This window comes from Diplotaxodon limnothrissa, linkage group LG7 (genome assembly GCF_057381915.1).
Source record: "Diplotaxodon limnothrissa isolate DT_005_m linkage group LG7, D_limnothrissa_male_GT1.1, whole genome shotgun sequence".
Taxonomy (NCBI): Eukaryota; Metazoa; Chordata; class Actinopteri; order Cichliformes; family Cichlidae; genus Diplotaxodon; species Diplotaxodon limnothrissa.
In genome coordinates, this window is record NC_140602.1 from 10968407 (window position 1) to 10994423 (window position 26017).

General features: G+C 41.8%; 3 protein-coding genes across 3 annotated transcripts; 2 read left to right on the forward strand and 1 right to left on the reverse strand.

The window, feature by feature from the left end:
- The first annotated feature begins 6376 nt into the window (after positions 1–6376).
- On the forward strand, positions 6377–12104 carry adm2b (adrenomedullin 2b). The gene is made up of 3 exons (XM_085359185.1): positions 6377–6434; positions 6565–6685; positions 11699–12104. Exons 1-3 carry the CDS (start codon positions 6377–6379, stop codon positions 12102–12104), a joined length of 585 nt encoding a protein of 194 aa, XP_085215311.1.
- A 2731-nt stretch (positions 12105–14835) lies between these two features.
- Positions 14836–20212, forward strand: miox (myo-inositol oxygenase). Its single transcript, XM_085359183.1, has 10 exons — positions 14836–14978; positions 15075–15155; positions 16307–16387; positions 18074–18236; positions 18328–18395; positions 18610–18719; positions 19021–19088; positions 19202–19251; positions 19651–19763; positions 19841–20212. Exons 1-10 carry the CDS (start codon positions 14961–14963, stop codon positions 19947–19949), a joined length of 861 nt encoding a protein of 286 aa, XP_085215309.1. The 5' UTR covers positions 14836–14960; the 3' UTR covers positions 19950–20212.
- Positions 20186–25679, reverse strand: lmf2a (lipase maturation factor 2a). The gene is made up of 14 exons (XM_085359182.1): positions 25526–25679; positions 24569–24822; positions 24462–24490; positions 24095–24288; positions 23782–23960; positions 23529–23673; positions 23235–23363; positions 23043–23148; positions 22853–22949; positions 22595–22777; positions 22322–22490; positions 21898–22009; positions 21567–21675; positions 20186–21112 (listed from the first exon to the last, which is right to left on the reverse strand). The coding sequence occupies exons 1-14, from the start codon at positions 25617–25619 to the stop codon at positions 20726–20728; spliced, it is 2187 nt and encodes a 728-aa protein (XP_085215308.1). The 5' UTR covers positions 25620–25679; the 3' UTR covers positions 20186–20725.
- Between the last annotated feature and the right edge of the window lie 338 nt (positions 25680–26017).

Genomic DNA, 26017 nt, shown 5'->3' on the forward strand with positions numbered 1-26017 from the left:
TTTTTCAATAGGAAGAGGGCCATGTGACACATCAAACTTATTGGTAATGTCACAAGAAAAACAATGGTGTGCTCGGTTTCAACGTAACTTTATTCTTTCATGAGTCATTTACCAACATATTACTACAGCACATCTTGTGGTCACACCCACCCTTAAAAATAAACGTTTATTCAGCACATAAGCAAGCCTTATATGGAGTGCTGCAGATGCATTAAAATACTTACGACTGACTTACTTGGGACGTAAACTGAGGAGGAGAGACAGGCCCTTTGGCCTACATACTTCAGACACCCTTAGTACTCGTGTTTCAGACCAAATAAAGGGTTTTTGTCTTTGTTTTTTAATCTTTATCTTGTTTGATTGTAGTGATATATATATGACATTTAGACACATAAAAACCTGCAAATGTAGACACAAAAGCCTTGGTGGAAGTTCCTTCCGTGATTTTTACTGTGATGAACCTACTGTGTGCCATAGTTTTGTGGTAATCATTCCACAGTGAAAAGAGAGCTCAACAGAAAATGGAAGTTCTGTATTGCAAGTGTGTATGCGATGTGAATTCTGATTGATTTGAGTTGGATTACAGCTCATAACTGCAGCCAGATGGCTGATTTCCACTCAGATTTCAACCTGAGGTGTTCAGCAGACACAAAAGACTGAAACTGAAACCCTTCAGAGAGGAGGCAGGATAAGTCTGGATACATGCACACACTCCCTCACACACGCATACACACAAAGGTTTGTTCTTTGGGTAGATAGGAGATGTGTTAATGCACATGTGGGACTGAGGTAAGGCTCACCGTATTGGAAACTGAGCTTACAAGGTAATACTGCAAACTGCTGAGTCACAGACAAGCACAGCCATGGCGCTTTAATTAAGACCTGAAGCCACCTCCACATACAGAGCATTCTTTTAATCAGGTTCAGACTCTGAGCTGCTCATCTGTGTCCTCCTTCACAGTAAAGAAGAGTTGTTCTTTTACAAGGAAACTGAAGGGAACAGTATCTGACAGCCTCTGGCCAACACAGAGACTGATTCTCTCTAGTTTTCCTTACTTTTTTGAACTTTCATAATCAGGGGATGACATAACAGTAGCCAATCTGTCTTAGCTGAACTTGTTACATGATGTTAATTTGAACATAAAAACATTGGGTTTGCATGCGTTTAACTGGCTCGTGCATCATGTCACAGCTGTTCAGATTAACTCCATGCGAGAGTTCTGACCCCCATGTGGGAAACATGTGGGTACAATTTGCACAATGTCATCTCTTTACAGGTCAAAAATATGAGCAGCCATAAAGCCAGGCACTGGGGTGCAATATGAGTTCATATACTGCTGTTGTACTCAGGTTTCTTCAACAAAACACATCTTTAATGGAGATGGTGGAGGTGTCATTTTTCAGGCAATGTTTTTTTTTCTCCTTAGATTGGACCATATTCGGCTGTAAAGACAAATGTCAGTTTTTGTTGATAACTTTATAAATGTCACAATAACCTGCTCTACACTGCAGGGAGAGTGATTTAAATTGGCATGTTGGGATAAAAACACTCACTAACCACTTTATTAGGTATGTCTTGCTAGTATCTGTTTAGACCCCCTTTTGCTTTTAGACCTACCTTTGTTCTTCGTGGCACAAGATTCAAGAAGGTTCTGGAAACATTCCTCTGAGATTTTGGTCCATATTAACACGACAGCATCACACAGTTGCTGCAGACTTGTTGGCTGAGACTCTCCTATTCGACCACAGGTCAAAGGTGCTCTATTAGATTGCAATCTGGTGACTTTGAAGGTCATCTGAGTACAGTCAACTTATTGTCATGTTCAAGAAACCAGTTTGAGATGATGTGAGATTTGTGGCATGGCACGCTATCCTGATGGAAACAGCCAGAAGATGGGTTCCCTCTGGACACGAAGGGATAAACATAATCCGCAGCAATACACAGGCAGGCTGTGGGGTTTAAATCATCTTCAGTTGGTGCTAAGAGACCCAAAGTGTACCATTACCATTATGCCATATTCTAATACTACAATCCAAATATTGCAGCAGAAATCAGGTTGCATTTGAAGTATAGTCTCAGATTTCTGTTCTTATTTGACAGAAGTAAGTTGCATCCAGTAGTCTTCTGCTGCTGCAGGCAGTCAGCTTCAAGGTTCAACATGACATATTTTTCTGCAAACTTTGGTAGAAATGAGTGGTTGTTTGAATTACAGCTCAAGCCAGTCTGGCCATTCTCCTCTGACCTCTCCCAGCAGTGAGGCATCTTCACCCAGAGAACTGGGCTCACTGGAGATTTTTTGCTTTTTTGAACCATGCTCTATAAATCAGCATTTTCTGGAATACTCAAAACAACAATGCCACTTTCTAAGTCACTTAAAATCAACTTTCTTCTGCATTCTGATTCTCATTTTGAACTTCAGCAGGTCATCTTGACCACATCTACTTGCCTGTGTATCTAATAAAATGTCCTCCGAGAGCTTACAGTAACAAAGTTTTTATTGTATGTATACCAGAGGTGAGCAGTTAATTTTCCCAAGGGGTCACATCTGCCAGTTTTTCCCATTTCATCCCAAGCGTGTGGTTACCTCCATGAACAAATATTGTTCCTTGCAATCTCAAACACTTTAGTTTTCCCATCCATAAAGATGAGTAACTTGGCTGTGTCACAGACATCACGTCCAGTTCAAAGTGTCCACTTTGTCAGCGTAAGTTGCAGATTTCCCACAGTGTCCTTGATCAGTCTTGTTATGCTTCGCCTGGATAGAGACACATTCTCAAATGCTTCTTTTTTTCTCATGGGCATAATAACAGTTCACCAAATAAACTTCCCATCGGAGAATAGTTTACCTTTGTTACTGCTATTTGTGCAATTTTATGGGAAAAGACAAAGCTGGTCTTGACTGCTTCTTCCTTGGATGTGTAATGCTTGGTAAAAAAAAAGTTCTTCTGTCTTCACATATTAGTTTGCGCTCTGCATCATTCAAGTTCTTGTATTTTTATGTAGGTGCTTAGTCTCATAATGGCAATTCAAACTGTAATCCTTCAACATAGCAATCTTCTCACCACAAACTAAGCACACTGCTTTATCTCTAACACCATCTCTTGTTCAAAACGCTACATTCTGCATCAATCTGTACTCACATAGCAAGCAGGTCTGGCCCGGATCTGGTATCAAGCCGGCACTGCTGGCGGACTTCTGGCATGATAAGACGTATGTCATCCAGATATGGGCCAGGCCTGACATAGATGGCACTGTCTACGTGATGGCATGCCATATCTGGCTTGATTGTGGTTTGGTTTATGTGGCCCAGGCCCACAGAAAACAGGTCTGGCCCAGATCTGGAATCAAGCTGGCACTTCTGACTGACTGGTGTTTTGGCAGAGTGTATGTCAACCAGATGTGGGCCACGTCTGGCAATGATGGCACTATTTATGTTCCTATTTTCCTATTTTAGTTAGAAGACCCAAATGCCACTCTACTGCTATGGTAGCCAATGTTTCAAATGCAGGTTTGACAGGTTTGTGAGTGTACACTTTATCCAAAACCTAGTGAGGGCTTACTCATCTTTGCCAGTGGGAGGCTGTAGCTCAGGTGGTAGAGCAGGTCACAAACTGATTGGAAGGTTAGTGGTTTGATCCCTGGCTCCTCCAATCTGCATGTCAAGAGTGTGAAAGTAGTTAGGAAGCCCTCAGTTAAGCAAAAGTATGTGATTGGGTGAATGTGGCATGTTGTATTGAGCACTTTGAGTAATCTGGGAGAGTAGAAAAGTGCTATATAAGAATCAGTCCACTCACTGTCTGAACAGAGTTTTGGCATGTTACTTCTGCATGTTCTGGTGTTACGCCCCAGTCTAGGGGTACAGGAACGCAACATAAGTTTGAAAAGATTGCCCCGCCCTGGTCCCCAAAACCATACACAGAGGGAAAACCAATTTCTTAGTGAATGGTGGTTTATTTATCTACACTGCAAAAATGAAGCTCCGGGGTGAACAAAGGCCAAAATAACAAACAAAACAAGCTAAGTCAGGAGGAGGTGTTATCTAAAACCCTATGTGAAATCAAACATCAAACAAAAGACAAGCGCTACACCTAACTCCCTAACTGAAATAAACAGGAGAAAACAGTGCAAGGAAAACGATAAGGCAGCTCACCCCTTCTGTTCCGGTGCTATTTACAATGAAAACTAATGTACACACTATATACAGAACTCAGAAAGTGGCACAAATGGCTCAGGTTTTAGAGGCCAGGGTCAGGTCTGCTGCTGCTGTCAGTGGCTGCCTGGGACAACTGCTGGTGATGGATTTTGAATGCGACCACATGATCAGCGGACCAATCGGCAGCCGTCAGCTCATCCAATCCGGGACCTGCAAAGACTTAAAGGCACAGACAAAGAAAACAACTACTAAAGCAGATTATGGCCAGGGCCATAACATCTGGTACATGTTGTTATTGCATGGCTTGTTTAAAGTATACATTAGGCTGACATCTGGGGCCAGAGCTGAAATTGTTCTGGGCCAGCAGTGTGTCTACAACTGGCCCGTGGCTGCACACCACCTACAGATGGCCCACATACCGCAAAGAATGACTGCCCTTTGGTGGCCCAGATCAGGTTTGCCAGAGGTAATCCACGCATGGGCCAGCACAGGACCACCAGTGTGTATGCAACTGGCCTTGTGCTGGCCCATGTGTGGGCAACCTTGGGCAAACCAGGTCTGGGCCACCAAAGGGCCGTCGTTCTTTGCGGTATGTTAGCCATATGTAAGCACATTGTGTGGGCCTGATCCGGGCCATACCAATTTTGCTATGTGGGTATGTGTATCAACTGAACACACACACGTCTAATAGCAGTCACCTTCAAAATAAAAGCAACAAAGTTGCATTGTGATTTCCCCAACCCACAAAACCCCCAGAAATCTCCGTTTTCAAAGACCTAAAATGGTGCTAATATGTGGGCAAGAGGCAAAAAGGCTATGTTTTCCAAAATACCTGTGTAGGTGCTGACCTGAAGCTATAATGTTAGCTTTTTGGCTTCTGCCATGTTGGTTTTTGAAGCAGATATTATATTATATGAACAAAAGAACAGACTGCTAATTTATTAGCTAATGCTAGCTAGATTCATAGCAAGCTATATTCATAAACTGTATGAGTGCAATGCAGCTAATCAGTGGTAACAAACAGAAAACACAAACACAAAAAAGTTACTCACCAAAACCGAAGTACGAACCACACAGCAAGCCATAACAGTAGCCAGTCTATTAAAGATAACACAAAAAGGATCCAGTTTAACAACTTGAGGTAGTGGATGAGGCCTAGCAGAAACTGTAGCTGCCCTTGTCAAGACAGCTATCAGCCAATGCAGACATGTACCTAGTTCAATTATCCAGTTAAGAAAGTCATTTAAAAAAAAATTTCTTAAAAAATTACCCTACTCATAGTTGTTATTAAGGGGGGAATTGTCCATAGACATTCATATTAATGTGTGTTAAGCTTTAAATATGCTTTTTAATGATGGTAAGTCGGACATTCTAACATGGGACTCTAACATGGGATAGCTGGTGAGACAGCTTTGACAGGTTTCGACAGCGAAACCTGGTTTCGACAAAGGATGTTGAAGATGGAGCTGCCAGGCCGGAGGATAAGAGCAAGACTTCAGAGAAGGTTAATGGATGTATTGAAGGAGGACATGGAGCAGGTTGGTATGACGGAGGAGGATACCAGCGATGAGGTGAGATGGAGGCAGATGATCCACTAATGCCAGCAGGTAGAAGAAGAAATAGAAGATTTATGCAAAGTAGAAAGCATTAGACTAATAAAATGCAATACCTTTTCAAAGTAAAATTATTTTTTTTTATAATGACTTTATTTCAGGTTTTATAGGAAGTTATTTGTTAGTTTTCCAGGCATGCATTGAGTAGGCTACTGTATGAAAACCCGTGGTTGTCATATAAGTGAAGTCCTGTTACTAAAAATAACATTTTCTTTGTATTCCAGGGGGTTTAATACGACTTCACTGTGTTAATAATAATCGGTTCAGCAGTTATTTCTAAGTGGGTCAGCCTAGGCTCATTGGCCACAAGGACACTGCTTAATGGGAAATGAAATCCAAAAATATAAGTTACCTTACATAAAGCACAAAACAAATATGGCAGATCCACTTCATACCCAGGATTAGTGAGAGGACTGAAGCTCTTGAGGTTTAATTAGGTTGCGAGGTTCATTGGAGGTGAGGTTGGTGAGCAGGACACGCAATAAAACTTCCTCCTCCCTCCTCCTCCTCCTCCTTCGGACTTTATAAACCAGAACACTCCATTCGCTCCTGCTTTGCGCCCCAGTGAGCATCACATTGGATTACACCGCGGAGGTCAGTGTGCCGAAGATGCAGGAAACAGAGATGATGCTGACCGTGTCGTTCATGAATACGCGACATTTTACATGTTAGAGATAATTTTGTAAAAACAAAACAACAACAAAAAGACAGACCATATTCTCGGATTTTTTTCTAATCGATTCTTTTTAACATTTCCGGTAATATCAATAATATTTTGGTTTACTGCTCCCGGACAGTGTGCCTCCGCTACCCTGTCATGTGCACCCTCCGTCCGGCGTGGCTGTGCGTGCTGCTCGGGCTCTTGCCTTTGGAGATCCAGTCCCAAGCACTGACTCCGCAGAGAACTCACAGACCCAGGTACCCGAACCCCGAAACTTTTAGGGGGATTTATTTGTTTTTAAGTAAATTGTTAAATTCAGAATATCTTCTTAACTAATAACCTTAATGGAAAACAACTTTAATTTTGCTGCTTTACTTTGATGCACATTTTGTATTTTTCCTCTTTTCCCCCCATACAAGATAAAGTATAAAGCAATGTTAAAAGGTTTTGTGAGTAATTGTGAATAAATTTGCACCACATAACACCCTTTAAACTCTCTCTTTAGAAATAAAAAGCCTTTGTAAAAAGGTAACTTTGGCAAAACAATGACTACACATCACAGCATTTGAAGAAAAGAAAGAAAGAAATAAAAACATAAAAGAGAAGAAAAAGGGTCTAGTGACAGAGTAAGGTAATTCCTCTCAGTAGCAGCAGGAGGTGAGACAGAGGTGAAGGTGATTTAGTGGGATTTGGGACAAGGATACATGCGCATACCGAGGGGCCAAGCAGCAAGCAAGCAGTCTGAATAAGACACCAGCAGCTTGTAGGTTCCTTAAGAACATGTTATGATGTGGCTGCTTCAAGGCCAGCAGCACGCCGTTTAAAATTACCGTCACATGCAAACCCACAGGTCGTTACTTTGTTTTCTGCTACCTTGGTAGATCTAATCAGAGAAAACTTCTTACGCTGTTTTGTGTGTGTGAGAAAGAAAGCGTAAGAGAGGGAGAGGGGTTATGCTCCCTGAGTCTAAGTTATATAAGAGGGATTTCTCCCCTTATTTGCAGCTTTTATAAAGCTTTAATCCCACATTAGTGTTAATACACCTTATCTATTGTTCGAGAGCTAAATTAGTGCAATAACAGTGTAAGATAAAAAGGCATCAAGGCAATGCATTTCATACAATTATTTTTATTTTTATTTTTTCAGAACTATTCCTGCTTGTTTATTTGATTGTTTTTCCTCAACAACACCAATAAGAATTATCAATTTGATTAAGTTGTGTAGCATTATATACTAAACATCTCTGGCTAATGGGGGTGGGGGTTGTGGGGAACCCCATCTCAAACGTCTCAGTGTGATTCAGTGCTGTTGGATGTAACGTAATATTGCTGCTGGCTCTCAGCAAAGTGAGCCTAAAGAAATAAAAGAGGAGAGAAAGAAAAATGAAAGCATCCTGCTGTAATTTAAAAAAGACAGAGCCAAAAGGAGGGAGGGGGTCGTGCTGTTAGTGAAGCTGTGGGCAACCCATAGGGACAAAAGGGTGTGTGTGTCTGTGTACACGTATGTGTCTGCATGTGTGTTCAGTCTCTCTGTGAACAGCCCCATGCTGAGCTCTAACTGGGGAAGAATGTTGGAGACGCTCCTTTTGGTCTCTCAGATTCAGGTTCACATCCTGAATCACACATGAGAGGTGAGGGAATGGGGGTTGCAATAGAAAGAAAAACACAAAAGGGGGTTCAGCTTATTACATACTGCTATCATGGAGTGTTAATTGCTGCCAGATATTATAGGCAACAATCGTTTCTGTTTTCCTTCCTGTGAGTTATGACCAAATTTCATTTTAAAGCATCTCAGCTGCTCAAAAAATAACTTTTTTACAACTTTACAGTAAGTTTCATTGACGATAAGCAATCCCTCTCTGTTCTCCAGCTAGTACCGCCATTAAACAGACCAGGTGGGCAAAGAAAACTGTGACTGGGAAATGGATATCACTATCATCAGATCTTGTCAACTCATAATAAAGTCGTACTTTTAATGTAACTGGCTGTAACAAAGCCAGGGTGAGATGCTGTCTAAAGCTATCCCTTCTCACATGTAGCACACAGCAGGCGATGTGAGGTGTGTTCTCACTTCTGAAGGAAGAAGGTGAGGTTGGTGCCTAAGAAGGCAGGACACATGAGGTCCTCTCACTCTCTGTTACATATATCTAACTGCGTCTGACATTTTTGTGCTCGCATGCACCTCTGGTGGGCAGTTTCTCATCTACAAGAACTCAGGATGCAGTGAATTCATGTTCACAGCTATAAATCTACAGCCAGTGGAGACTAAGGATGCACTTTAAAGAATGCAAGATGGTTTTTCACTGCACTCTGACCCATCCACTGCTAAACAGAAAAGAAAGAGTGGTATTTATGCAAATGTCTGAATGAGGCAAGGGAATGTGCTATGAAGACGATGAAACATGGAAAGCTGATTTGTCCAGATGGCATACCTGTGGAGGTATCTCCATACCTCCACAGGTCTGGAGTCTAGGAGAGAAGACAGGAGAGTTTGCTTATTTTTGCCAGATTGTTTAACATAATCTTGAAAAATGAGAAGATGGAAAAGTTGTGTACTGAATTTCAAGAACAAGGGTGATGTTCAGAGCTATAATAACTACAGAGCCACTCACAAAGATATGAGAAAGAGCTGTTGAAGCTTGACCGAAGCTAGTAATGATTAATGAGCAGCAGTACAGCTGAAAAGGAGCAATACGGAGAAGGTCAGGAGGAGTTGCACTGTGTCCTTGTAGGTCTATAGAAAGCATGCGGAAGGGTGCCAACAGAGGAACTGTGGTACTGCATGAGGAATTTAGGAGTGACAGAGAAGTGTGTGAGAGTGTTGCAGGACATGCATGAGGACAACGAGACAGAGGTGAGGTGCGCAGTGGGAGTTCAAGGTGGGGTTGAGCCCCGTCTATTTTGCAAAGGTGATGGAGAGGCTGACAGATGAGGTCAGGCAGGAGTCTCCGTGGACTAGGATGTTCACACATGGCATTGTGATCCATAGTGAGAGTATGGAGCTGGTGGAAAAGAGTCTAGAGTGATGTAGGTATGCTCTGGAGAGAAGAGGGAGGAAAGCCAGAGGAAGCAAGACAGAACATTTGTGTGCATGTAAAGGAGACAGGTGGAAAGGTGAAGAAGAACACCCATCCCCGTATCTTGTAGTACAGTGGATAAGCAAAACCTTTTCACCACAATGAAAATGCAGACACTAAAAATTACTGGAAGTAAAATAAAAAATAGGCATATGTGTTTACTGTATTGGTTCTTTGCTGTATATTAGCTTACCTGTATTAGATGTGTTAGAAACTAGCAAGTAGCTCAGTGGCCCAGATTTCTTGTTACTGGGAGGCAGTTTGGTGCCAAGTGCCTTTCCCTTCATTGGCAGTTGATTTTAAACCTCACCACAGGGGGCCATTCAACCATGTATGTGTGTGAGTAAATGCACAAATGTGTGTTTTTTTGTGCAGAAAGAAAAAGAGACAGGCAACTACAGATGTCAGCACACGCATGTAAAGATGAATAAAGCCAAGAGTTTTCTTACGCTGTGTACCGCATGCATGCAAAAGTCTGCATCTCAGTTTGACAGTCACGTGTCACAGTCACGTGTTTTGACTAATTCTCCACCATGCAACATTATGCCAGTGTGTGTGTGTCTAAGTGTGCACGCTTCATTCACCATCCATTAAAACCAGTTCAGTTCACCTAGCCTAAAGTCAATGGTATAACACACAATGAATGTGTGTTCTCGTGTGTGTTGGCAGTGAGAGCTAAAGGTGTCCAGCCAGAAGAGTGATCAGAATACCAGTCAGGATTAGTTACAGGATAAAATGGTAATCTGGCCCACTTTTCACAACAAACAAACAAACATTATCTTACTTCATCCATCCCTCTGCCTTTATTCTTTGTTCCTTACATACTGAATATACAATATCATTTTTTGCAGTACAGAATTATAAGTCATGCGTAAGGCAGTGTTGTGTTTGACAAAACTATAAAAGTATTAAAGAGAATTAGGGACGATGAGGGTTTGCAGTCATTTGACTTAACCACTTGCTCCTGTCAGCAGTATAAAAGGGCTGGAATAAACAGACAATTGCTTTATTGCAAACCTTTAATTTACCTGTGCAGTATTATGTCATCGCTGGTTGCTTACATGACAAAACATACCCCCTCTTTGCACTTGAACTTTTGAGCATCTGGGAGAAAGTGGGAATTATTTTTTTCTTTTTTAAATAGAAAAGGTATTGTGATGATGTGAGGGGAAAAAAACGTGTGCAGACAGCAGGAGACTGAGAAATAAAGTACTTAAAACCCACTCAAGGGGAGTGGAGGAGGTGTAGGAGCCCCTCACCACCAATCTACATTGTGCTTTGTCACTTCCCGGAACTGTTGTGAGATTTGCCGACTTGCATACTGTTATTGATTAACCATGTCTTTTTTTTTTTTTGACTGAGCGGATGTCAGTGTCTTGGTTCTCGACTCTGTTGGTTTAAACCACTTTGGTCCGGTTGGGAGCTGGAAACAGAGCAGCCTTTAGATGTCGCTAGCAGAAATTTTAGACCGACTGGTTGCATTCTTTTTTAATTATTGACTAAAATGAACTTATCACCCTTTTAACTGTGTTTTGAAGATTAATGGGGGAAAGCAGTGCTTTAATGTTTAAGCAATGCACATAGACGGTTAGATAGCTACAGGCAGAACTACTACCTGTGCACCACTCTGTCTTTCTTTATCATCTCTTCTCAAAAATGAGACCTCAGACTGAGCACAGCAGACATTCCTGCAGTGCAACCGTGAATCCTGTAAGGCGTTTATCCAGTTTCACTGTGAAACTCAAGCAGGTGACATGCATGACTGCCAATCATCACATTTGAACAGGTATTGCTAATGTTGCGCGTTTACACAGTCACCCTTTCATATCCACACAGTTGTTCAATTTTAAATTGCTGCGTTAGGCGGGGATGAGGTTAATTGAAGTTATACTAAAGGATTCACTAAGTCTTCAGGAAATGAATCTGCACCAACGTAATGTACCCTAAAGTCATGGGGGCTCCATAGTAGAGTCAGAGATCCTTAGTTTGATCCTGAGAGGCGACATATATCCCTTTGGGGTTGCATCAATAAGGGAACCTGCCAAGTCAAACATGCAACAAACCCACTGTGACAACCCTTTGTGAATAAGGCAGCAGCTGAAAGTAGTATTATTACCCTAAAGTCACGTTTATATGACGTATGTGAATGTGATTCCCTGGAAATATTTTCTGTCTTTCTGTCTGTTTTTCTCAGGCTGAGTTTTCCCAGAACCTCTAAATTCCCAAAGTCCTTTCACCCCAGCATCGTGCCAACTGTGTCTGATCTCTCTGTCGCTGCTCACAACCAAATTACAGAGGAAGACGGACAGATCATCTGGAGGGCCTTGCTCCCACACAAAGATCCCCCGCCAAAGCCCTTTGACCTGTTGGTCGACCAAAGCCACAACGTGCTACCGGAGGTGCCAGTCTGGCAGCACGGGTCACGGGGTCGTCGCCATGCTGGTAGAGGCAGGGGCCACCCCCACCTGATGAGGGTGGGGTGTGTCCTAGGCACCTGTCAGGTTCAGAACCTCAGCCACCGTCTGTACCAGCTGATTGGACAGAGTGGGAGGGAAGACTCCTCCCCAATTAACCCCCGCAGTCCTCACAGCTATGGATAAGGCCACACCCACTCACCCACACTCAAGACAACTTCATCAACACCTGCTGGCAAATTACCCAGGTCCACTGTTACACTAACTATATGTTCAGGCTCAAAAATATCGCTACTGCTGTCATTCCTTAACAGAGCAGTTGTGGGGTTTTTTACAGCTTGGGTCTTATTTTTATAGTTTTGACTAAAACTCTCATCAGTAATAAGAACAAGGTACTCACAGAGTAAACTGTTGAACGCTTTGAATGAGGCAACATCATGAAAAAGACAACAGCAAAGACTAAGAGGCCATTTGGAAAGGTCAGAGTCCCTTGACTGGAAACAGCAGACTGCTTTTTTTTTTTTTATGTCAGAGTGCTTTGGTCACTCAGGAGTCTTTCCCAAGACAACTTCCTGCTTCAACTCATTATCACCAATTTGAGATTGAATCTATCAATTATTCTGACGAGTACATTGCTATTGTAAGCTACAGATACGATTGTCAAATCTGTAAAAATAACACTTTTTAAAGATTATTACCTGTAGTGTGGGCTACAGCATTATACCGAGCTAAAACTAGAGTCCTATATGTTTTGGCATTTACAGCACGACTATCTTTGTAACCAGACAAGCCTCTCTCAACCAATCCCTACCTGACTAATGTCTGCTGATGAATGGTTATCCTCCTCCTCTTAACTTACCTGAGCTCAGTGTTAATCCACAATGTGTCTTGAAAGCACATTTATCCCTCTCTGCTTCAGTGCAGACAGAACCCGAGAATAACCCCCAATCAAACCCAATTAACCCTTCACCCAAAAACCCACAGTGCATATGATCAGCCAAAATAACCACTAACCCTAATCCGTAATCTGTCTGTACACTTAACAGACACCGTAGCAGGTCTCAACTCTATTAAACCAGAGGGAGGACAGCCGCACTCGATATTCTCTGCATCAGTTTGAGCCTTAATTGATCATTTATAAGGCCTTACAGTGTTTTGCCTTTCACCAGCGCAGATTAAGCATGCCAGTGAATTTAGACCATCATTTTTTAAGCTTTATAGTTTGTTTTATTCTTTTCTCTCTGTGTGCACATCAGCTCATTATAACTCCCGTTTTGGTAGTTCACACAGGCTATTATTAGGAATGCATGAAAGCACTTTATTATCCTTTACATTCAATATGACTTGAATTTTAAAGGTGTGTTATTTAACTTTAAATGAATGGGTCAGTTTTGCTGTAAATATCACACTTTAGTAAATCTTTGTTTTCATATACACTCCATTCAAAGACACAAGTGTCCTTTTGTAAACCATTGTGCTGTTTTCTTCTAACACTGATGTTAAATAAAACCTTTATAGTTATTTCACCTGTCAACAGCAAATCGAGGCGTCAGTGTGAAGTTTTTTGTGAACATTTCATGCTGTATTATACTGACAATATTTTACAAATGAAGTAAAGTTACAAACCAGCATCATTTTACCCTTTTCATATCCATGTTGCCTCCTTTATTCTTTCACTATGAAACACTTTTTTGTCCATTCCTAAAAGGTGAGTGTGACTTACATTCACGTTTCATTTCCTGTACATGCACAGAACAAAGCAGGTAGAGTTCAAATGTTCAGAAAAAACACACATTGTAAGTCACGTTCATAAACAAAGAGCAGAGGCAGGGGCTAATGAGGCTACCAGACTTGATCCAGCTCCTTCTACAGCCACAAATAGCTTTAGATATAAAACATATTTTACACAAGTATAATAAACCCCACGGTTTGCAACATTGCAACATCAGATGTGCCATGCTTGATCGCATGCAGGCTGTTGTTTCTCAACAGTTTTGGGAGGCATTTAATGTGGCCAATTAGATTTAAGAGTGGGCCAAGCCTCTACCACCCCCAGATACACCCCTTAAACGCAAATCAGAACTAGAAATATTTAAGCTTTTCTGAGAAGTTATCTTGTTTGTGTCCAAAAAATTATGCCCAAAAATGTTTTTTTATGCCGTACAGTATTATTAACACATAAAACAAAATGTAAAGATCTGTTGTACTCCGTGTCCTCTCCGAGGGAATGTAAAGGTTGCAAATCAAAATTCAAATCCAAATATCTCATCACAGCAAAGCGGAAAAATATGAAGGTTTTCCTGTCGTCTGTTCAGTCTTTACAATGTTCACCTTGTGACCTGGTAAAGAGGCAGGCATTTGGTTTATGTGACAGACAGCAATCAATAAAAAAAATAGAAGTCACGAAGTAACGCTTGTTTGGACATCTTTGTCAACTTTACCTCTGTTAATCTGCGTTTGAACCAGCTGATACTTGAAAGACAGGACCGTTGATACTGAAAAATCCCAAGTCAGAGCCTGCCTTCATGAGGACCAGTACCCATAGATTACAAGAAAGCAGAATTGTTTTGCTATTTAAATAGTTTGTGATATAGTTCGCAGACATGTAAATATGACAAATCTACTGTATGTAATGCATACATAGTATTAAAAACAGATCTACATATGTGTAAAAACTTTTTTCCCCCGATAATTATAAAAAAAATAAAAACAACTTAACTGTGAAAAGAAGTACTGAGTCATTCTACATAAGCCCAAACATGCAATCTGCTGATCACTGAAAAGCTCTTCCTGGAACGGACAGACACTCTGACATACAAAAACACACAAACAAGGCCAACGTGCAACACAGCGTACCCCATTACATAAAATTTGGTTAAAGTGTGACAGGACATTGCTGTAAACCTAGCCCCCAATGCACGTCAAAAAGGTTACAGTTTGAACCAGGAGGATATATATGGGCAGGCGGACAGTGACCACCAGAGCATCGACGCATCACAACCCATCACAACCCAACAGTAACTGTGATTTCACCTATCAGCCATGAGGATCATTAACATTGTAAGTGTAATTTTTGCCCATTCACACCATTCATTTGAAAGCAGAGTTGCTGCATAGCTTTGTAAAATCTGAAAATGTACTTTTTACTGCTCAAAGGGTCCGGACCCGTCTCTGGCATATCGGCCAAATTTGGAGACAAGTAAGGCGAAAGACAAGGAAGACTACAGAAACTTTGAGGTAATTAAACAAACCAGCTTAATTCCACATTAATTTATGAGTTGAAGGAAAAAACTGAGGTTATAATTACAGGCAGACATAACTGGCTTTAAGTTAAAAAAAAAAAAAAAAGCTGAGCTTCAGAGTGAGCCAAAACTTAAGCAAAATATCAAAATGTGCCTAACACTAACCCAAGGCTGACCACAAGGGGAGTTCAGGTTCTTATTTTCTACTCAATAGAGTCTGACTTCTGGCTAATTTGATCAGTTCTGTAACAGCAGATCATTCACTCAGTTCATTTAGTCATTCACTGAGTTTAAGCTTCCACAGTGGGGTCAACTCACTGAAAGATAGTTGAGTTTTTATCAGCAGAGGCTGACACAGTTCTGCATATGTCATCAGATTTTTAACTAATCAAACATTACAGTCTAATGCAGATTTTCCGAGAAGCTCATTGATTTGATGGTCTGATCTAACTAAACAACTATGTAACCCAGTGTTAAAAACGGGATTAAAAGTATAAATATTCATACTCTCACAATGGGAATAAATATTGATAAAAACAAAGTTAATTATAATAAATACTGATAAAAAAAGCATGTAAATATAAGTTTAATTAATATGTACATATGTATATGTAATATATAAATGGTGTGGGGGCAGAACTTAGTCCTTTAGAGTGTGTTTGTTAGATCCACTGAGCGACCAATCATTGGCCGGTGTTGTGCCAAAAACTGATTGCTTGTATTTAAACTGCTATAAATAACTTGTTGATCTACAATATGTGAAACATATGTCAAATATATCTCTCGTGAATTATATCAAGTCCTCTTAACCAACAAACAACATTCCTGTAACAAGGTAGAAGCCGCAATCACTTTTTGGCAGGGACTTTTATGTATCCTTTATTTATGCAGTTAAAAAAATTATTGTTTATTGTAAGTGGACAAAAGGAAGCTGATTGATTACAATTAAGTACAATAACACAGCTACAAAGATAATTGAGAAACAGGTAATTTTTTTAAATTTTGTATATAACCCCTTTGCAATACCTGTTCACCGAAGTCTATTTAGCAACATACGTAACGATATTACACATAAAAAAACACACGGAAACATTGGAAATCAGTTTTTGCTTTTGAGAATCTGTTGGTGTTGGTCTGTGTTTTCAGAGCGGAAACCTAATTGACCGTGTCTTCAACACGTACAGCCTGATGCACACCTATCAAACAGTGGAGTTTGTAAACCAAAAGGTGAGAAAATTAGAAGGAAAAAAAAAAAAACAGTGAGTAAAACCTGGTACAAAGAGAACATTTTAAAAAAGAGACCTGGATATTAAAAATAAGGTCTGTCACTGTGTGAAATGATCAGTTACAGATTCATGAATGGCAGCTTTTAGTCAATCACACTGAACTTGTGCGACCTCTGGATTTGCCTCTGGATGAGCAAACTTGACTCAGACTGAGCAAACAAAAAAGAAAGAGGTCTGAATCACAGACCAGTCTCTGGCCTTAACATTGTTTACTTAACCTAATTCTCCTCACAAAGTTATACATTGAATATATTGTCATATATTTGACAACATGATGTGCTTTTGCTTTATTATAAACGGCAGAATATTAGTGTTAACTGCTGAATAGCATCGTGTCTGTGAAGGTTCTCAGTCATCCAGGTCATCGTAGTCAAAGGAGCTTGCAAAGAAAAGCGTCTGGACTTCTTTAAGTTGCTTGAAGACGTTTCACCTCTCATCCAAGAAGCTTCTTCAGTTCTAAGGTCAAATGGTGGAGAGTCCCAGATTTAAACCTAGTGGGAGTATCCCCCCACAGAGGGAAAAAAGGACCCCCTGATGATCCTCTAATCGCCTGAGCCAAGGTGTGGAACTGGGTGTGGGTCCCAATCAGCCAGGGTTTCGGGTGAGCTCATTGTGAAACCTGGCCCCACCTTATCATGAGAATTCCTGAGGTCAGATGGCCCAGGATGTGCGTGGTCGTTAAGGCGTCTAGGGGAGGGAACTCAAAACTGGATTATAGATGGCAGACAGTTGGTGTCGTAAACCCCCGCCTCTGTTCAAAGATGGTCGCTCACAGTGGACATAGATGGCTTCTTTCAAACCATCTGTCCTCTCTGTCCAAAATGTGAACATTGGCATCCTCGAAAGAGTGACCTTTGTCCTTTAGATGCAGATGGACTGCTGAGTCTTGTCCTGTGGAGGTGGCTCTTCTGTGTTGTGCCATGCGCTTGTGAAGTGGCTGTTTGGTCTCTCCAATGTAGAGGTCTGGGCATTCCTCGCTGCACTGTACAGCATACACCACATTGCTAAGTTTGTGTTTTGGAGTTTTGTCTTTTGGGTGAACCAGTTTCTGTCTGAGCGTGTTGCTGGGTCTGAAATGCACCGGGATGTCATGCTTGGAGAAAACTCTCTTGAGTTTTTCTGATACACCGGCAACCTTTACATGCGTGTGTTCCTTCACACGCATGTGCAAGGAACACACGCATGTAAAGGAAGCACTCAAAACGTGCAGCTATCCTAAATGGGCGTTCTTAAAGTCAGCAAAGAGGCACAGAAAAGAAGATCAGACACCAGCGAGGGAGGATAAGAAAGACAGACGCAACAACATTGTCATCCCCTATGTAGCCGGTGTATCAGAAAAACTCAGGAGAGTTTTCTCCAAGCATGACATCCCAGTGTATTTCAGACCCAGCAACATGCTGTGGGGAGACACTCCCACTAGGTTTAAATCTGGGACTCCCCACCATTTGACCTTAGAACTGAAGAAGCTTCTCGGATGAGAGGTGAAACGTCTTCAAGCAACTTAAAGAAGTCCAGACGCTTTTCTTTGCAAGCTCCTTTGACCGCTGAATAGCATCACTTCTATCTGTTCACCAGAGCATTTTTCACACACCGCTTGGAGTTATTTAACTGTCTAATATTGATGCAGCACACTGAATGGAACGGTTGTAACCACACCCGGATGGGGATGATGGATGCCATCATGTCTCTAGACCAGCTTGTGGATGAGTCTGATCCCGATGTGGACTTCCCCAACTCCTTCCACGCTTTCCAGACTGCTGAAGGCATCCGCCAAGAACACCCAGACAAAGGTAAAATGCAGAGAGAGAATCAGAAATGCACCGAGACTGTGGAAAAGCTCATGCTATAGAGTAAATATCTTGTACTTACTGTACCTCTCAGAATGGTTCCAGCTGGTTGGTCTGATCCATGATGTCGGAAAGATCATGGCTCTCTGGGATGAACCGCAGGTGAGGGATGGGTCCAAGATAGGTAAAGCTGGCACAGCAGATTCATCTGTTCAAAGTTTTCAGAGCTGCTTTTCCTCAAACGGAAGTTTTAACACAGTTGTGTTCATTTAGTTTATTGCTCATTATTGTTATTATTACTATATAAATCCCATTTGTTTCATGTTTAATTTTAATAGGTTTCTAAGGTAACTGTCTGTGTCTCTGTGTCCTGTAGTGGGCTGTAGTGGGCGACACTTTTCCCGTTGGCTGCAAATTTCAAAACTCCATTGTGTTCAGAAACAACACCTTCCTGAAAAATCCAGATGACAATAATCCCAAATACAAGTTGGTATTCTGACGTTGACTCTGCGAATTTCACAAAATAATTGCACATATTTTACAGATGAGAACATTGGAAAAAAAAGTTAACGAAGTGTGCTTGAAAGCAAACTGCTCAGTGGACATAAAAACACACATCTGCATCTGTTCAGTCCACAGTCGGTGTTAATCAGCTGACCAAAAATATTTTTTTTATTTGTGCTATTGAAAATATGCTCCTTGTAAAATTATGACTGCTGACAGTAAATTGTAGTCTAATTATTAAAAGTGCAGGGAGTTGATCCTGTTATGTTTTTTCCCCCTTTAGCACTGAGTTTGGGATCTACGAACCAAACTGTGGCCTTGACAATGTCCTCATGTCCTGGGGCCACGATGGTAAGAAGCATCATCAGCCACGCATGACTTAAATTATTTTTAAAAGTTCTACTACTATAGAAGAGCATTTATCTATTACACTGTGATCTACACCCTTGCGTTCTTGTCTTCAGAGTATCTCTATAGAGTTATGAAGTTCAACAAGTGCCTCATCCCAGAGGAGGTGAGTTAATTATTACCTTAAATTGTTTTTATCGGGGGCAATTAGCTTTATAGTTGGCACAAAAGTGTTAGGCAACAGGAAAGTCTTGGCTCTGAATTAACAGCTTAAACACTAATTCCTCTTTTCCTCTGACATGGTGCCAGTTCTGCTTGGTGCTCTTTGAGAACCAGGGTAGATTTCAGCAGGTTTAAGAACCAAACATTTAATTGGATTAATTTGTGGGGAAAGACTGATTGCAACTCCAACACAACCGGAGTAAAGGTCAAAGATTAGGCATCAGAACAAAAGGGGTAGAATAGAAGAATTAGTGGATAAATCCCGATTATAGTGGAAAAAATACATTTGTTTTTTCCATGCATACAGTGACTGGAGACACCTCTAATTTGTGTCTCCCTCCAGGGCTTATACATGATTCGCTTCCATTCCTTCTACCCCTGGCACTCCCATGGAGATTACATGCATCTGTGCAACGATAAAGACTTGAAGATGCTGCCCTGGGTCAAAGAGTTCAAGTGAGTATCTTAAACACACATGTAAAATGTGTTCAGTCAAGTTTTGTACCCAGGACTTAACTCTGATTCATCTACAGCAAATTTGACCTGTACACAAAAACCACTGATCTGCCTGACGTCAACAACCTGAAGGTGTACTACCGGTCTCTGATTGACAAGTACTGTCCTGGAGTACTGCAGTGGTAAAACGGACCAAAAGGAACGCTTAAAAAGAAAAATCAACGACAACACTGTTAGAAATCGGTTAGTGGAATGATTTTCTATATTGTGACACTCTGACTAAATGTATAGCTGGACTTGGTGTCTTTCTGTATATAGTTTAGTTTTTACTGGATAAATCAATCTTATTTTGTATATTCTAATCATTATAATAATGCCTATTTTATACAATAAAGCATGTACAAATCAAAATTTCACTTTTATTGTACTGTTACATATATATAAAAAGATTTCAAAACACTACAGTGTTCCATGTGTTTAATTTGAAATCTTAAACAAAACCCAAAACACACGTTTGTAGAAAAGGGGAAAAGTGCTTGTGTGATTTAGTTCTGTACATACAGCAAGACGCAAACAGCACAGGCGGGAGACAAACTGTGCCGAACAGTAGCGTCAACGCTAGACAAACCAGAGCCCACATCATCGTTTCTCGTTTCATTCTACATGATTTGTTTGTTTTTTTTAAACTGGGTTTCTCCAGGTGTTCAGCTGTATATGTCAGAACTGACAAGGAAGGCATTAAAATGTTTAAAAAACTTCTGCAAAGTGATGAAGCAGAAATAGAGAGATACAGTGTGGTGCAGTGAAGTGTTGGTGAAACAAGGCAGGCATGTTGTTAACGAGTGGCTGATCGGGAAACACAAAAATACAGAAAACATCTTCTTTGGTCATCTTGGTAACATTTTATAAAGGCAGACGTGATAACAGTCTACGATGGATTACCAGTAGCTTTTTCAAGGCCCTCATCTTTTTTCTATCCTTTCTTCATCCTCATCTTCTTCATCAACTTCGTTCTCCTCTTCTCCCTCCTCTTCCACCTCGTCTTCACTGTCTGCTTCTTTGTCAGCCTCCTCATCTGCCTGCTGTTCATCAGACTTCTCATGATGGTCTGAAGAAGAGCCGTCGGCCGCATTTTCAGTACGATCGGTCGCTGTGGCCTTGTGAGCGTCTGAAGGCTTCTCTGCATCTTTGCTTTTATGTCGCAATCCCTGAAGTAGACAGAAGGTGGCACTGCAGGCAATCAGGGTCCAGATAAGTGTGTGCGCAGGGACACCTCTGACCTGAGAGCGCACCCACCTCACCGCTTGGGCAACAGTGGTGTTGGACAAACGGCGCGGAGGAGACTTGTCCTATAAACAGAAATCAGTGTGGATCAGTGGTGGTGCTAACACTGGATCTTTTGAGCTGGAAAACTAAGGCTTGTGTTTTTATTACATCACATCACCAATCATGTTAGTTTTGTTTTCACACTGAAATTATGAAACCGACTGCTTCCTATACTGGCATACGTCATGGACATGTAGTCTAATTCATGCAGGAAAATAGAACTGCATGCCGCATCTCATTTTCACCCTCCCCCACACTTTTGACCACTTGTAATATTCTCTACAACTCATCTGAAAAGGATGACACACTGGTGTACAGTGGGTCCTCTTTTCTCTTCTGACTGGTCTGCCTTTTTTGTCCCAGGGAGGGCTTCAAACACAAAAATCTGGTTCTGTGGAACAACTATCCAGAAGCCTAAATCTAATCAGGAGCGAACATTAAGCTCTTCGAATACAGGAAAGCATTTTCGAGAGTTACCTTAAGTCCATATTGGTTGAGCATGCCCTCTAGGAAACTGTTTCCCAGATGCACTATGGGATAGAACTCCTCATCATAGACCCTCCTCCACCAGCGCTCTGGGAAAGAGCTGCAAACAAAGAGTCGGTGAGGTCTAGTTTTAGGATAAAATAAGTAAACCTGCATTAAATTTAGTATGCATGTCTAAAGTCACTTTTTTTTTTTTTTTTTTTTTTTTTTAAACACCAGAAAATGAAATAAAGGAATAAATCAAGCCGTGAAATGTTTCCAGTGAAGTTTCTTCAATGCATGCAAACACAATGAAGCACGAGGAGAACCAGAGAGCACTGACCTGTCAGCCTTTGATTCGGTAAACCAGTATCTGTAGCGGTGAGCTCGCAGATAGGCAGGCGGCTGCTGGTGAAATGGATACTGGGATACATCCGACTGGATCAGTTCAACAACTGCAGAACACAAAGCAAACTTTAAGAGAACTGTTTGTTCCTGACCAAGGTAATTGAGCACTGTAGAATAGTCTAAGTCAAGACTAAGGTAGAACAGAAAACTTGTAACATGGATCTCTGGTGGATTTTTATTTGCCTCCTGCTACTTTTTCTTTTGATTGCACCACCTTTGAAAATACCATAAAATGTGGCTTTCAAATAAAACCGTATAAACAAACAACATGGGATTTTTTCCCCCTAATTTGATTAACTGAACTTCCCATTAAGCAGCTGCACAAGGAAAATGCAGCTCTCCGCTCTACGTGTTCATACCGTCTCTTTTTCCTTGCAGGAGTCTGTACATCAGGCTGGTGAACCATGGAGATTGCGTATTGGGCCCAAGAGCAGCAAACCACATTTGCCAGTCCAGCCTGGGCTGATGGGGTGTCAGCACAGGAGGAGGTGCACTCAGATTCCCTGGCTTATACATGAACTCAATCTCCTATAAAGAAAAAAAGATTTAAATGAAAATAAGTTAATGTTATGAAATATGCAGTTTTCCTAATTTACAAATTAGAGAATTTTACATCTTGTTTAAGTTCTCACCGTCCATGTGACCCCATCACTGCTTCCCTCAATGACAACCTCGGGTCGCCCGCCGACTCCGGTCATCCTTCTGAACAAACCGTACGAGTTGACTACCTGATAGCGATCAACCATCTCATAGGCTTGGCGCACTCCTGGCCACAACCTGGAGTTGGAATCGTACTCTATGAAGGTAAACGGCACCTGAAAGAGAATCAGGCGATTTACAGCTGATCGCTTATGAGCTTTATCAGTTCCCATGTTTCCAACAGAACTCACCAGGCTGACAGCGAACATTGAAGCTGCAGCCCCTGCGAACACCGTCCACTGGACCGTTCCCCAAAACCTCTTAAAGAAACCAGACACACACGCACACCTAGAAATAAAAGTTAGATGTTAAGTTGCACAACATCTAAAAGGCAACTGCTCAACAAGCAACACATCACAACCATTTATAGGTCAATCTTACCTGAAGAGAGAGGTAACCATCTCCCAGGTGAGTGAGAGGACACCGATCCAGATACAGGGAATAGTGACGGTCTTCAGAAACAGGTTAAACTGGTGGTATGTAAATGCTGCCAAGGACATTTTAAGGAACATGAAAAAAGAGAAGCAAAATTGGTTACAGGCACATAAAAAGAAAAAAAAAAGAAACACTCACCTGTCCGCGAGGAGATGCCTTTCTTAGCTGTATCCAGCTGCAGGTCAAAGCAGATGATTGTTCCAACAATCAGCAGAGCCCAGACCACCAGCTCCAGCAGGTAACACAGCCACGACCACAGCTTTGAGTCTAAATACAGTGGAGAGAGAGAGAGTGAGCAAAGTTTGTCCTCAATATTTCTTTTAGTCTGAAGGAAGTTGAGATAAAACAAAATGTGCATTCTTCGTGACAAACAGCTACGCCTTAGCCTACGAAACATCGCCTGGGCTGCAGCTGTGCAATGAAGTTTCATACCATCATTCCCGTTATCAGTCTTGTATGCCTTGCGCAACCAGAAATAGACATGGCGATCATCCAGAAGTGACAGACAGAGGGTCACAGTCAGCAGGTTGAAGAAGTTGTAGTTGCCAGACAAAATGATGAAGACTTGAAGCAGCACCTACACGAGGAGAGAAAACAGACTGATTTCATTTTAGAGCCAACATTGAAGTTGATAATACTGCAGGTGAAACTAAAGCAAAACGTGAAAAAATTCATTTCTTTTCACCTGCAAGTAAAAAGCTCCAAGTCGGAGCCTCCGCAGTGGACTGAAGAACAGGAACGGAACAGCGATCTCGATAACGAAGGCTCCCACCACGCTCAGCTTCTGCCAGCACACCGGCAACTGGTGGGCAAACCAGGCCAGAGGGGTTGGGATACACTGAGTCTCGTAGTGATACGTGAGGGCTGCTCAACACACAGCAAAAAGAGGGAGAGAGTAATCAGATGGAGGAAAATGACAGAATGAAATGGGAAAAGAAAACATGACACCACTGTGTAAAGACAGCATAAATGGCATCCATACAGTCACTCATCCGTACCTGTGAGGCCCCACCAGGTGGGACAACGTGAGGTTAGCTTCACCACCCCGGATGCAAACATGAGTCTGAAGAGCAGCCAGCGAGTAAGCCAGAAGGTGACACGATCGTGCTCTCTGACCCCTCGTGACCCTCCGATTAAAGTCAGGGGAGCAACAAGGATACAGAGGAACCCCGTCTCTAGGAGCAGGTTGTCCCTGAAAAGCAAGCAATCAAAGCAAGAGGAGAGACTAGTAAGAAATTGCATCTACAACAGTGTTGCACAGCAGCAGAGACCTTGCAGCACACTGATAAAATGATCTCCTTTAAGCAGCTGCTGTTTTAGAAGCTGTGTGGTATTCAGGAAAAAAATGAACTGCATTGCACTCACCACTGGAAGTAGAGGAAAACCTGGCCTACCTGTAACAGACAAAAGTTTAGTGAGAAATACTGTGACAGGAAAAAACAGAAGAGCGCATTACCACCGTGCAAAATCACCTCATACATAGACAGGTACAAGACCCAGAGGCAGAAGAACACCACACTGTCTCGAAAAGCCTCCACCAGCGTGGCAGCAAGGCTCAGTGCCGCACCGATAAGACACAGCAGCTCCATGGCAGTGTGAGTGTCCAGGCCAAGCCGAGGTCCCAGCCACAACAGCGTGGGAGAGGAGAGCAGCTGCTCCACCAGAGGCTTCCCGCTGTATCGCAGCTGCCAGCGGGCAGGGAGCAGCCCCTCATTTCCATACAGACCTGCACACAAACACGGAAAGCAACAGTACTGATTATGCTGGTGGTGAGCAGTGGATTCATTATGTTACTCTTTTTAATGAATTTTACTTCTCAGTGCTGGAGATTATAATCTGAGTCATTATAATCTGGTGACCTGCTGGGTGGAATCGAAAAATAACAACACTGGTCATACATATGTGATGCAGTTCTATAAGTAAAATGAATGAAAATATTTTATTATAACCACCAGTTCTTAACAAGTTTAACAATGTTGCAAATGTATGTACTATGGCGTAAAAATTAACGAAAATAAACAGTAGTAACCTTTGCAGTGGAAAGTCATGTTACCATTGCGACTAAATTAAAAAATAGCCCAAATACATTTCCTTTCAAATATGGGCGGAGGAAATTTTTTTTTTTTTTAACTTAACTGGGCTGCAGAGATACCCCTTACATTAAAAACATAGTTCGGGTGTGCTGTGACTCAAAATGCCACCGTATGTCTTTTTTTTTTTACAACAGGTTGCTTGTAAATTTGGCCCAGTTGCAGGCTGACCGTGCCCGGGATGAAGAAACTTCCAGGCGGTTCTTCACCACGTCTAACGGCGTGGAAAGCAGAGGAACGGACACACAGGAAGCGCCAAGTTCCCAGCTAACAGGCTAACACATAACATTAAGGGAAGTCAGCTAGCCGCTTCTTGGGCTGCAGAGTTGAGAGGCTCACCTGGTATCTGCACGTAGAGGGAAACAAAAGCAGTCAAGTAGATGACCGCCATGCACCAGAGGAACATGCGGCGTGGCAGAACAACTTCCCCCATGTTTGACCGACTCCCGTTCTGCTTTTTTACCCCTTCACCTATCGCTGCTACTCCTGTGGAAGCTGGGAGCGGGATTTCACGTAGCTGGGGGACACGTAGAAACGAGCTGCTTACGCTAAATTCACCCGAATGGTCGCTAGGTGCCGCTGCAGGTGGCTTGAACGGTGTGGTGCGTTAAAGGTACACGGGAATTTAGATATATAACCCGATTTAAGGATTAGCTTGTTTCTGACGATCAGATCATAATTAATAAAATACATTTTACAAGAACAAATCAATGTCGTATACATTTATTTTTTATATTTTCATATAGCTGATATTTTTCATCACTTATTTCGAGGGATACCTCACGTTTATTCTATGAAGCTGAATGCAAAATAAACAAAACGATACAAACA